At 38.7% G+C, this 13,714-nt stretch overlaps 1 protein-coding gene across 5 annotated transcripts in view; it reads left to right on the forward strand.

The window, feature by feature from the left end:
* The window catches only part of GRIK2 (glutamate ionotropic receptor kainate type subunit 2), a 612,718-nt gene that overhangs the window by 558,457 nt on the left and 40,547 nt on the right, over positions 1-13,714 (forward strand). For all 5 annotated transcript variants that reach the window (XM_073336875.2, XM_073336874.2, XM_073336872.2 and 2 more), the window contains one exon: positions 10,083-10,308. In XM_073336875.2, the coding sequence (XP_073192976.1) occupies positions 10,083-10,308 (226 nt within the window). The remainder of the gene's footprint in view (positions 1-10,082; positions 10,309-13,714) is intronic.

Below are 13,714 nucleotides of genomic sequence, written 5' to 3' on the forward strand. Positions count from 1 at the left end.
GCTTATCTAAAGTGATCAACAGGTGGGCCATTTCCAGCACAAATCCAGGTTTTCTCACCCTCCACCCCCCCACACAAATTCACTCTCCTGCTGGTGCTAGCCCATCCAAAGTGACAACTCTTTACATAATCAAGTCGGGCTATTTCCTGCAGGAAATATGTAAAGATTTATGTAAATAAATAAAGAAATTATGTAAAGAGTTGTCACTTTGGATGGGCTAGCACCAGCAGGAGAGTGAATTTGTGTGGGGGGGTGGAGGGTGAGAAAACCTGGATTTGTGCTGGAAATGGCCCACCTGTTGATCACTTTAGATAAGCTATTACCAGCAGGACAGTGGGGTGGGAGGAGGTATTGTTTCATGATTTCTGTGTGTATATAAAGTCTGCTGCAGTTTCCACGGTAAACATCTGATGAAGTGAGCTGTAGCTCACGAAAGCTCATGCTCAAATAAATTGGTTAGTCTCTAAGGTGCCACAAGTCCTCCTAGTCTATTTTCAGTCATTAGTCTACATATAGGTGCTCACAGAAAAAAAAAAACTGCAACTGAGAAGGAAATCCTAGATGGTAATTTTTTTCACCTAATGTCCCAAAATCTGCAGGGCAACCTATAGCTGTGGAAGACGTGTCATTTTAGAATCAGGAAACACAATGCATGATGCATACATTTTGGCAGACTCTGCCTACCCCATATCTCACAACTTACTTCTGTTGCTTACATTTTTAATCTGCATGTCGTTTCTGTGATCAAGCTTGATATGAGCTCATATTAGCACTGCTTTTGCATCATTAATGTGCAACCAAATCCATTATTATGTATATGTCAGCAGAGCATCCTAGAAAACTGGAACAAAAATTTATTCATAAATACTGAAATCCGATGAGAATCAAAATCCCCAAATTTTGGACAGCTCTGATTTGACCTCTGCCTTTGTCATTCAGGGGGTGGAGGCTACATCCTGGCAATAGCTCCCAGAAACATTGTGTGATGGCAGGCAGAGTGACTACAAGAAAGCAAGGGGAGTACACACAGCTGTGTGGTGGGGTAAAGCATACAGGCCACTAAACTGATTGATGTATTCCTCCAGAATCAGGTGATTTTAAAAGCTGCTGTGTCCTTTATTGCAGTCTGTCATCCTAGACCTTTAAAATTCCTTTTTAACCTCTCAGTTGTTTGGAAGAAAGCAGCTGTTAAAACATTGCATTGTCCATCACCTCAAGTATGTTGTTTTAGGAGACTGAAGAAGCTTCAAGATAAAACTGCCAGAATTATTCCAAGAACTGACGGGCTTGCTAACAACAAACTGCTTTTCAGATCACTATAGTAGACTCCTCTACATCTTTGATATGAACTACATATGCCATCAATTCTGTTTGCCTGAAATAACTGCAAATGTCTAGTGACCAAGGTCAGACGATAGAGACTCAGCTGTTCTCACCCAGAACATATGTTCCAGCATTGTTGGTAATTCATTTACTGCAATAAAAGCAATGCTGAGTTCAAATCCCATCACTACAAAAAGACCCCTGATGAGGGCTTCTCTCAGACTAGGTACTTTCAAATGTTTTTACACAAGCTAATTTGTGAGGAAATACTGAACATCGTTATAAATTTTTAGCTGTACAATATTTTTTTTGGATGGTTTTAGCAACATGGCTGATGGGATGGAGCTGATTGGAAGAAACTATATAGAAAATCCTGTCTTGGTGGTATTAGATTTGTTTTGATGGGGATTAAATATGGATATCAATTAGTGCTGATGCTTATTCTAGCCAGGTACAGAGTGGATAACCTGTCAGTGGAACTTCAGTTGCCTTTTCCAAGCACTGTTGAGATAAAAGCACAATATTTATTCCTAAAGACATTGGAAAATAAAGGTTACTGGTTTTGTTTTGTTTTGTTTTAAATTGTGTGCGGAGCTCTTGAGCAGGGTAGCTATGAGAGGCTGTAAGTTTGAATCCTAGTGCTCCTGATCAGTCTGTTTCAAATCTCATCATGAGCTAAGTCTTTCCAGCCTAATGTGTAATAAACTTTATCACAAAATGTTGCATGAACAGTTTCCACACCAGTATTGCAGCTGTGTGAATGTAGCTATAGTTAAACATACGTTGTTGTGATAAAGCCTCAGACTCTCAGCTGTAAGTAAACTTTTCTTTGTCAGGATTTGTGGACTAAATTCTCAGCTTCATCTTTCAAGAATGACACAAATACTGATGACGCTGTTGTCTCACTACTTGCAGAAGGTGAGACTGTGTTCAGATATAATGGAGGCCAAGTATTCTCACGCGGAGTCCTAAATTCTAATTTGTATTTGACAGCAGGCAGAATGAGCAGAGGCGAAGAATTCATTTGCCTTTCTAAACCAATTTGAGTATAAGGTATTTAAAATCAGATGAAATTGTATTTGTCTAATGTGTTGCGTCTATTAATAAAACCTAGGGCAGTGTAAAAAGCATCACCCTTAACTTGTCTTATTTCCTGCTGTTCTACAGGAAGAATAATTGTGCAGCTGATGATAATCCAGCAATAACTTTCTGATATGCAAGAGAAGAAAATTTTCTGAAATTCATTAGTGATTTTCATGCTACAAAGTTTTTACTTATTTACAGGTCAAAACTGGCTGGTGTAATGTTGTCAAGGAAAACATTGCAGTAATTCAGCATTAACTATTAATCCAATAGCTTTACCTCTAACTACCTTTTTAATGATTAAATTTGCACTATCTTTGGTTTCCTGAAACAAAAAGCCAGCACAGTTGGCGGCAGAGTAAAATTTATTTTTCCCAGCACTTCATTTTTCATTCCCTGTAACTCCATTCTTGGCAGGAACACCTTTCCTACCTTTCTTCATTTGTGCTCTATGGACCATGAAAACTGCTGTTACAAAGGAGAGAGTGTCGTATGCACTGGTTTGATCAGTTTTGTGCTGATACAACAAAAACTAAATCGGCTGGTTCACTTAAGGGTTTACAGGCCTCAGCAATTCTGATTTTTTTTTTAAAAATGGAGGTCATAGAATCCAGGAGACCAGTCTGATAACATGTAAGGGTGTCTTTCATCCTTTATACTTTTTCTTTGAGCCCTGAAGAAAATCCAGAGTGTGTTTTAGGTGGCATGAAAATCAAGTGAAGGGCTAAATGTAGCGTCACTTAAAAAATTTTCTTTAACTCTTGATAATCTTCTCAGAAAACCTATTACCAGCCCAAAGTTCATTTATAACGACATACTTGATCTGCTTAAGAGATAAACTGTAATTAAGCTAATTAGTTCTAGCACATTATCTTCTATTGGTAGAAGAGTGTATGCTACTTAGTGTACAAAATATCAGAGATTACCCCATATACTTACAAAAAGTACTGAAGCATTCTATTGTAGTGGTTCAAAACTGCATATTACATATGTGTTTAGAATGGTTACCAGCTTGAGTTTCGCACTGAAATTAGGGATTCAAGCAATATGTTATGCATAAAAAATACAGCATATCCTTGCCAGAATTAGAGCACTTACTTTTGGAGTATAGAATTATTTATCTGAGATTTTACAAGTAAATTACTTTTACTTTAGGTATTAAAAATAATACTTTAGGTATTAAAAAGACTAGGACTTTTACTTTAGGTATTAAAAATAATTTAAAATGTTTTCCTTAAGAAATTAAGCACCTGGACCTCTACCCTGTAGTGACACCATGAGAGGCAGAGACATTACATGTTTTTCTTGTACTATCTTCAAATATTAGTTTAATTTAAATCTGAGGCTACAATCACAAAGATACCTTAGTCGTAATCGTAGAGCTATTATTTCTTATTTGTATGACTATAGCTCCTAGCAATCCTAAGGACCAGGGACCCTTTATGCTAGGTGCTGTACAAACACAGAATAAAAAGAGCGCCCAAGCCACAAAGAGGAACAATCTAAATATAAGACAAGAGAAAACAGATGGATATAGACATACTAATTGGGGAGTACCAAGAAACAATGAGACAGTATTGGTTAACATGATAGGCAGCAATAGTAGTGCCTTAGAAGCCATTATGCATGGTGTCACTAAAGATCAGAGTTAAGATTCTTTGGTTGTCCTAACTGTGCATTTCCATACCTTAGCATGTTCAGATTTCTTTAGGAACTAAGGAATTGATTCAGAGAACTGAAGTGTGAAATGACTTAAGAAAAAACACTTTCCCCATGCTAATAAAGAGTTGTCCATCAGCTATACATATGAATGACACTATTCTACTGGCTATTTTTCAAAGGGGTAGCAGCAGAAAATATTTTGTTTTTGTTAAAAGAAAGCTTTCCTCATCTTGCACAGCATGGTAAACTGAAAGGTCATGGGAAACAGTGCTTACTATGCTCAACTGTGAATTACATGTGAAGTGAACCTCCCTGACAGAGGTGGGCATTCCTGAGTTTATCGTTCTTCTCTTCCTATCTCAAACAGAAGTTATGGGCTTGATGCAGGAATTACTGGGTGAGGTTCTCTAGCCTATGTTAGGAAAGAGGTCAGATTAAATTATGTTATTGGTCATTTCTGACTGTGTAATCTATGAATCTGGGGCATGATGAAAGTAACTTTTGAACATTCAGAATGCTGTGCTCTTCAAAACAAAGGACAACACTCCTGTGAGATCAGAGACAAACAGAGAACACAGAAGAATAACTACCATATCACTTCCCCAGTGATGAAATCTTTTGAGCCTATAGGCTTCTCCTTTTGCATTTAAATATAAACACTTGGCGCCTAATTCTCATTTACATTAAGGCCCCTTCACAATGTAAAAGGCCTCCATTTAAAAGAATTAGATCCTTGTGATTTTTTTTAAAAAAGCAAGAAAATGAGGATGTACACCATATCCCTGATCTGCCCACCCGACTTTCAAGAATTAGGGAAGGTTTCATAAGTGTAGCTGAGGCTAGGAGGTTGCCCATTACATTTAAAATTTTTAGATGTTAAGAACTACAATTTGATATAATTAAAGCACACTTTGTACATATTGTTATAATTACAAAAGAGGAACAATGCATCAGTTCTGGCACTGCACACTTTTGCTCCACTCTTGCCCTCACTAACACATTGTTTGATGCTGTGTACGTACCATATCCTGTGCCTTTCCTTTGATCTTTATTTATTTTGGCATTCTCCCTTGTCATCATACAGCGTCCCCATAGTTCCCCCTTCTCACCTGTTTCATTCCATACTGTTGCTGTGCAGCAATATTTGTCTTTTCTCTCTAACACTTCAGTATATAGCAGGAACATTGCATTAGTAAAGACACTGCCTCCCATTTCCAGCCTTCGTAGATGTGCATAGCAATAGGCTAACTCAGAGGCTTCGCCATTCTTATGTTCATGATCTCTGAGACACACACTGTTGTCTTCAAATGATCTTTAATTTATGAGTACTGAATAGACCATTGGCAGCTGCCTCTGGATGTCATTGTGATAGCTGCCATCTCCATGCACCAGGAAGCTGAACTTCTTGATTTTCTTAATGTCTTCATTTCCAATTTTCCTGCTTGTTGGGATGGGCTGCAATGTTTCCATTGCCGTCTTCTCTTTTGTATTCCAGTGTAATGCAAATTTCACAAAGTGTAGACAGCTGGTTTTATTAGTCACTGAATATCTCCTGCATTACTATGGGAGCACAAGCATAATAAATCTTGTCACCACAGGTTATCCCAACTAGACATCACTTCCAGTGGATACAGTGATTTTCAGTTAGGTCAGAAATGGTGTGCTAATGCAAAACACCACAATGTACTTCACCAATGGAACCTGTAAGTCAATTCATCCTATTTGCTCACAAATAAGTAAAAATGGAAGCATAATATAAATTGCAGAATCTGCTTCCATCAATACGAATGTCACAATCATAACCACCAGAAGCAATAAGTAGTGTCATTCTCCTTAGTTCCATGTCAAACCAGCCTGTGATGATTTTGATTGTTCTGGCTTTTGGATTCCAGTCATACTAGAGACTATACAGTAGTTCACTAAATTTTAGTTCACTAAATTGATTTGTTTGAATCAAAAGATATTTTGTCTGTGTCAAAAGGTTCCCTGTTGTGCACAAAACACATCCCAAGTCTCTGCCTTACAATATTAAAGTACAGTAAATATATGATCTAGTGTTCATTAGTAGGCTGTCTATTTTTCTGGCATCACTTAAACTCTGATCTTTATCTTTTCTAGGATGAATAGAAACAGTACAGGTTTTTTATTTTTTTTATTATTTGTTTCGTCTGCATGAGAAATGAATTCTCTAATTCACACTATATTCAGAGCTACGTATTTTCGTAGATAGGTGAACAGAGTCTTTCACTAATTACCAAGATATTGCTCTATCTTCCATGTAACCTCACAAATCATGCATAAAATGTTGATACATGCATAAGATTGTTTTAATGATTCCAGCAAGCATGCCATCTGTGACCCTAGGCACCTCTGTATTCACATCCTACAATATTTGTACAAAATATGCCTTGTGAGGTATCATCGGAAAGCATTGTAAAATGCATGTGTTAATGTTGCATGTGAAGTTCTGAATTCCCTGTGTATGATGTTACTAGGATATATTTAAGATCAAAAAGCCTAACCTAGGTAAAGGCGATAAACAGCTTTGTCCTAGACAAAGGAATGTAGGTTCACCCCAATTTACATATTAGCAGTAAACAAAGCCATTCAGCTAAATCAATGGGGATTATCCTGATCCTGAACTAAAGAGACAGAGAATTAACATAGCTCCTGCAGCCCAGAATGACACAGGAGACTGAATCCCCAGGAGACCTTCCAGACTTGTAAAACAAAGTCAATCCTTTTGGGGATATGAGGAACAGAGAGAGACTCTTCCTTGATCTTCCACTTTAGGAGACAAAGAAACCAAGCAATTTTATCTAAAATGAAAAAGGAAAAACTGGGGGTAAAATAATCCATCTTGAACAAAGATTGTGTCTTCCTAGATTAAGTTTTAGACTTTTAAATGTGTGTTTTAAGTTTTATATTTTTGTAACCATGTCTACCTTTATCCCTGTTACTTGGTATCATTTAATCCTCTTTTTAAAAATACACTTGCTTTACTTTCACTTTAAACCAATTCAGTGCTGTATCAGGCATAGTCACCTCAGTTAAATTAATAAATTACTGTGTAAAAAGAAAAGGAGTACTTGTGGCACCTTAGAGACTAACCAATTTATTTGAGCATAAGCTTTCGTGAGCTACAGCTCACTTCATGCATCCGATGAACTGAGCTGTAGCTCACGAAAGTTTATGCTCAAATAAATTGGTTAGTCTCTAAGGTGCCACAAGTCCTCTCTTTCTTTTTGCGAATACAGACTAACACGGCTGCTACTCTGAAACCTAAATTACTATGTACTGATTCTTTAACAGAGCAGCAAATTTAACATCTTCTTTGAATACACAGTGGTAGGGGCTATGCAGAGAAATATCTCTGAGGAGCTCAGGGGCTGGAGTGCACTGATTTTTACCTGCTAGGTAAGGTTTGGGCTGGCAGTTGGAGTTTGTCTGAGGAGTTTGCTGGTAAGGAAGACAGACTGGTGTGGCAGGGAGTTGACACAGAGTCTAATTGCCAGCAAAACTCACCCTTGTTGAGGCAGAGAGGTAACAGTGGCTCACAACTCTGGGTATGCCCAGCAGCATGTTACACCATCTTAGCCAGAAACTTGGTTCTGCTTTAATTTTATTCACTACCTTATTCCTTAGAGGTATTAGTTCCTTTTCAGATGTGGCTGGGACTTTGTCCCAGCTGATTAAGTCCGTCATCTTGTCCATCTTTGTGTAGAACAGTGGTTCTCAACTCTGGCCCGGCACACCGGGGACTTTCCCTGAACAAGTGGTGGACCAGTTTGTTTACCTGCCGTGTCCTCAGGTTCGGATAATTGCAGCTCCTGCTGGCCGTGGTTCTCCGTTCCAGGCCAATGGGGGCTGCAGGAAGGGCTGCCAGCAAGTTCCTCGGCCCACACCACTTTTTGCAGCTCCCATTGGCCTGGAGCGGCGAACCATGGCCAGTGGGAGCTGCAACGGGCCGAACCTGCGGATGCGGCAGGTAAACAAACTGGCCCGGCGCGCCACGGGCTTTCCCTGAACAAGCGGTGGACCAGAGTTGAGAGCCACTGGTGTAGAAGTTATCTGTGTATTCTCTCCATTGTTCAGTCTCTCGTATATTTCTACGTGCTTCAATAGAGAGCAACAGTTCCAATTTTTGACACATTTTCATCCTAGTGATTGTCTTTCACTTTATTCTCTCCTATTCTTTATTTGGCTTCTCTCCCCCTAGCTCACACAACACCAATGTATCTAATGGTTTGCCAAAGTTATTCTCTGTACCAATTTTCAGTGTTGTTCAGTTTATTCCACAGTGGCTAAAAATATTGTTTTGTGCACTTAGGGTAAAGCTTGAATGATGAAAGAATTAAATGGTGATATGGGAAATTTGGAGAGTTTTGCAGTAATTGAAAAACATTGTTGTTCCCTCTTTTCTGTATGATATAATCATTTTGATTCCCATTGAGCTGATATACAGGGCTCAAGTGCATTCTCTTACATTGTAATATTGATATAACGTGTTTGTAAGAATCATTTGATTCTCAGACCAGAAATCAATGAACAGGAGACTGTTTGTTTCTTCTGTTCCATGTCTCCACATCATATTCTTATCCACAACCTTTTTCTCAACTTTCACACTGAAACCCTCTGCAGTCAACACCATAGCGTGTTTTGGCACAGTATCAGTGAGCTCTTGCAGCTGGATGTCAAACTCGTCAATTTGATTAGCGTTGACTACTGGATTAGTTAACATACTTGAATGATGGATGTTCTGAAGTCCCCAAGCAGACTGAAATAAGCCTTGGATTCTATCTCAGCAGGGATACAAACTCATCCTTATTCAGAATAAATGTTCCCCTTTCTATTCCACATACACCACTAATTCTTGTTGGGGCAGAAGTTACAGCTGCCAGTTAGCTGAACTTCAGAAAGATCTGCAGTGTCAATCTTTGCCAGTGTCTCCCCCAGAGCTGAAAATGGACTTATGCTTGGGGTTAATATTAACAGATCAGAGACTCCCTGAAGAATCTGGTTATACTAGTCTGCTATATCAGATTTCTACTCTTGTCTTAGTGGCTAGGCGTTAGCATTACAGCACATCTCCTAATGATAATCTTGGTCTGGGACATTCTTGGATGAAGGTGAGGGTAACACAATGCAATAAAATAGGAATCATATATATGTATAATACATATATAGTGATTTTCATCCCTAAATCTCAAGTGCTTTAACAAAGTACGGTATATATTATCAGTCTTATTTTACAGAAGTGGCAAAGTGACTTGTCTAAGGTCACATAGAACAGGGTATAGAACTCTGGTCTGCTGTCTCACAGTCCTATCTCCACTGAACTATACAGTTTCCTGTGAATACTCAGTGAATGAAGCAACAAATAAGGGGCATGTTAGGCGTAGTTCTTTGACACATAACAAAACAGTATTATCAATAAAGTTTGTAATGATATCTTTGGCTAGGAGTTCCCCTCCTCAGATTGCTGTTACAGTGTACTGTGGACCAGAAGGTTGCCACCCTCCATCCCATAAGTGATTTAATTTCCGTGGGCTTGTATTCATATACTGTCACTTATGAAGTGTTTTGAGATCCTTGAAGATGTCAGATGCTGTCAGTCAGTTTTTCAAAAGAGCTCCGCAACTGTTTAGGCATTAAAATAAGTGTCAGACTTTCAAGCAACCCAAAGTATTGTTTGTGAGACTTACAGTCAGGGGTGAAATCTTGGCCCTATTGAAGTCAATGAAAGTTTTGTCCATTAACTTCAATGGTGCCAGGACGTCACCCTTGATTTTCAAAGAATCAAGCACCCAATGTGATCAGCGTTTTTGAAGGTTTGGCTAATCATGTTGGTGTCTAAATGGGAGCAGAGCTCTTTTGGAAATCTGTACCCTATATAGATCTAAAGTATTAAATGAATACAGTTATTCCTAGAAATGCTATGTTAATTGGGGCTTTTCCTACTTTGTCATAAACATATTCATGTTAATACTGTATTTTAATATTTTATGTTTCAGAAATCAAAAATCTCCACTTATGACAAGATGTGGGCCTTTATGAGTAGCAGGAGGCAGTCGGTGCTTGTCAAAAGTAACGAAGAAGGCATCCAGCGTGTACTCACCTCTGATTATGCCTTTCTAATGGAATCCACAACTATTGAGTTTGTCACACAGCGGAACTGTAACCTAACACAGATTGGAGGCCTGATAGACTCAAAAGGTTATGGCGTTGGAACTCCCATGGGTAGGTTATATGTCAACCATTTGTTCTGTGCTCATTAATCTTAGCTGCAGTGATAGCACAAAAAGCTCTAGTATACAATATTGTTGCTCTCCATAAACTACAAGCACTTTTTCTCCCTCTCCCCACAACAAAGTAAACATACCATATTATATTAACACAATTTATGGATCTAGTTTAATTTAGAAAATGATGTCTTGGTTACCCTAAAAAAATGACACGACGTTTGCATGTATAATGCCTGTGCTCTAGATGGGGACTGCAAATTCAACTAAAGGAAATACTTACCTTGACAAGAACTTGATCTCATACAGTATTTTTTGTATTTATGGTATAGAATAAATTATGTAGTGGTAGTGCAGTGACTGCATAGGTAAATATAGTGGGCATTCGTAGTTCTGCTATATAGAAAAGTTTAAGTATCGAGTTCGCTAAGATTGTTGGGGAAACAGTCATAATAGTATGTTATACATAAACCCTGGAGAAAAAAACAGTGAACTAAAACTTTCTGTATCTAAATTATGGAGCTGTGATTGCAATTCATAATCCTGCAATCAGTTCCTGAGCAGGGTCCTACTGAGTGGACATAAGGACCTGATTGCAGGACTGGGGGCTGAGATTTCAGTTTAGTAAGCACCTAAGCCTGTGCCTAAATACCATTACTTTAAACACCAATACTTTAAGTCAAGAATCACTAGCATAAGGAAGGTTAAGAAGAGAAAGTTATTGGAAGGTCTTGCAAAGAAAAACTAGCTAATATTACCAGGCAGCTTTACCTATGGAGATTTTTTTTGTAATTTTAATAGAACTACTCAGACATACTAATAGCATTATTGTTTCAGTGATTGCAATAAGTGAATATGATTGCAACTGTACCCTGTGTGGAAATCATAGTTCTGTAAATTCCAACCTGCTTCTGACCCTGGGCTCCAATTCCTGACCTCTGACTCCAGTTCCTGTCCTTGCTACTGACTCCTGTTCTAACCACTAGACCTAACTCCTTCTCCATTCATTGACAGTCTGAGCAGAACCAAACCCTGTAAACAATAAGGGAAGTAGAGCATACAGTGAGTAAGGATCCTATAAAGGTCAATATCTCTCTGCTGGAGATAGTGGGAGCTTGTCTACACTACTGTGCGGGGTTGAGCTAAGATACGCAACTTCAGTTATGGTGTCTTCACTGCAGTAAGTCGACAGCTGACACTCTCCCATCAACTCCACTTGCACTTCTCATTCTGGTGCAGTACTGGAGTCAACGGGAGAATGCTCAGTGGTTGATTTATTGCATCTATATTAGATGTGATAAATCGGTCCCCGCTGGATTGATCGCTGCTCACCGATCCGGCAGGTAGTGTAGACAAGCCCTGGGGGCCCTATGGACTGTGCATGCCCAGGTTGCTGCCCTGCAGGCACAGAAGGTGGCCCTGCAAGCTCAAGCCTCACTGACTTCAGTTCTTATCCCCACTCCCACTATACAAAGCTCCCCTTGCCTGACAACTTCAGTGGCAATCACAACAAGTTTCATGGTTTCCTAAATCAGCGTCAGCTCCTATTTATGGTTTGGCAACTGCTGAAATTTACAGATAGGCAGAGGAAGAAAAATGCTATTTGAGAGTTTGATTTAAGGATTTCTTATATTAATTAATATATTTCTTTTGTATATTTTGACATGTGATGGTGATAATTTGTGTTTTAATCGTTATAAAGCCTTTACTTTTTGAATCTCAGTGTCTACTCTCATTAAATAATTAATGTTGGAACCCCCCCATTTCCTTCAACTGTGAAAACTGAAATTAAAAAAGTACTTAAAACCCATGATCTTGCACACGTGTGAAAATTTAAATTGATACAAAATTAAAATGTTTAAAAATAAACATCTTAGAGACTAACCAATTTATTTGAGCATAAGCTTTCGTGAGCTACAGCTCACTTCATCGGATGCATACTGTGGAAACTGCAGAAGACATTATATACACAGAGACCATGAAACAATACCTACTCCCACCCCACTCTCCTGCTGGTATAGCTACCAAGAGAGTGGGGTGGGAGTAGGTATTGTTTCATGGTCTCTGTGTATATAATGTCTTCTGCAGTTTCCACAGTATGCATCCGATGAAGTGAGCTGTAGCTCACGAAAGCTTATGCTCAAATAAATTGGTTAGTTTCTAAGATGCCACAAGTACTCCTTTTCTTTTTGCAAATACAGACTAACACGGCTGTTACTCTAAAACCTAAAAATAAACATATTATCCATAGAAATTATAACAAAATAAAAATCAAATTCTGCCAAGCCTCGCTGTATTCCATAATAAACATCAGAGTTAATGTGAAGTGAACCATGTAAGACTCAGAAGTTTAGCTTGAGTACTTGTGCAGATCATACCAGTAATGTCTTATACTTTTGGGGGTCTGCAAAAATAGACTGGACATTATACAAGAATATGAGATTTTTGGCATTTCCTGTTTCCAGTTGGTATGGTAATATCAAAAATACAGCTTTTTGTGGTGTATTTTTCCTGTTTCTATCTAGAATAAGGAATTGAAGGATTACAAATGAAAAGTATTTTTTTATATTTTTATATTAATTACTTTGAATAGAATTTGAGTAGTTCTTTAAAAGCATGAGTAGAATTTTGGTTTCTACAGTTTGTAGAAGTTCTAATTTTATCTTGATCTGTTTTTTCCATCTTTAATCAGGATGAACAACTTTATCACTTGCAGGGAAGGAGCTTGTTACCCATTTTCAGTCCTGATCTGACCTGTCATAGTCACAAGTTCTCCTCTCTGTTCCAAGTCTCTCTGTCTATCCAGAGAAGCTGGGAATGAAAAAAAAAAAAAGATTTTGATGTTTGAGTTCCTCCTCCAGGACACATTGTTTATGCAGCTGTTGGGTTTTCAGGGGCAGCCCTTCTTTCTCCCCTGCTGCTCTTACACCACTTTCAGTGCTGGTTTCCCAACTGCCTGTTCTGTGCATCGCAGTGCAGCAGAGCTGGAGAGAAAGACTGGGAGCTGCTAGGAGGAAGATAGAGCAAGAGGGAGCAGGGGAAAGAGGCAGCTTGGACACAACCAACAGCAGCTTCAGCCTCTATTTGGCAGAATTAAGCATCAGAGCAAGTCTGAGGTAGGAATGAAAAAGTAGCTTTACACTACCTCAGGGATTCACTGATCATGGGGCTGTCAAGGAGCCAATTTAACCCCTCTTCCAAATTGGAGCAGCCTCAGAGATACTGTACATTGTGCTCTGCTGGTCATAGCTCCAATGGGACTGTTGGATCATATCTTTTAGAAAAACATCCAGTCTTGATTTAAAAATTGGCAGTGATGGAGAATCTCCCACCAGTCTTGGTAAATTGTTCCAATGATTAATTACTCTCATTAACAATTTATACCTTATTTCCAGTCTCAATTA

The sequence above is a fragment of the Lepidochelys kempii genome, chromosome 3 (genome assembly GCF_965140285.1).
Source record: "Lepidochelys kempii isolate rLepKem1 chromosome 3, rLepKem1.hap1, whole genome shotgun sequence".
Lineage (NCBI taxonomy): Eukaryota > Metazoa > Chordata > Testudines > Cheloniidae > Lepidochelys > Lepidochelys kempii.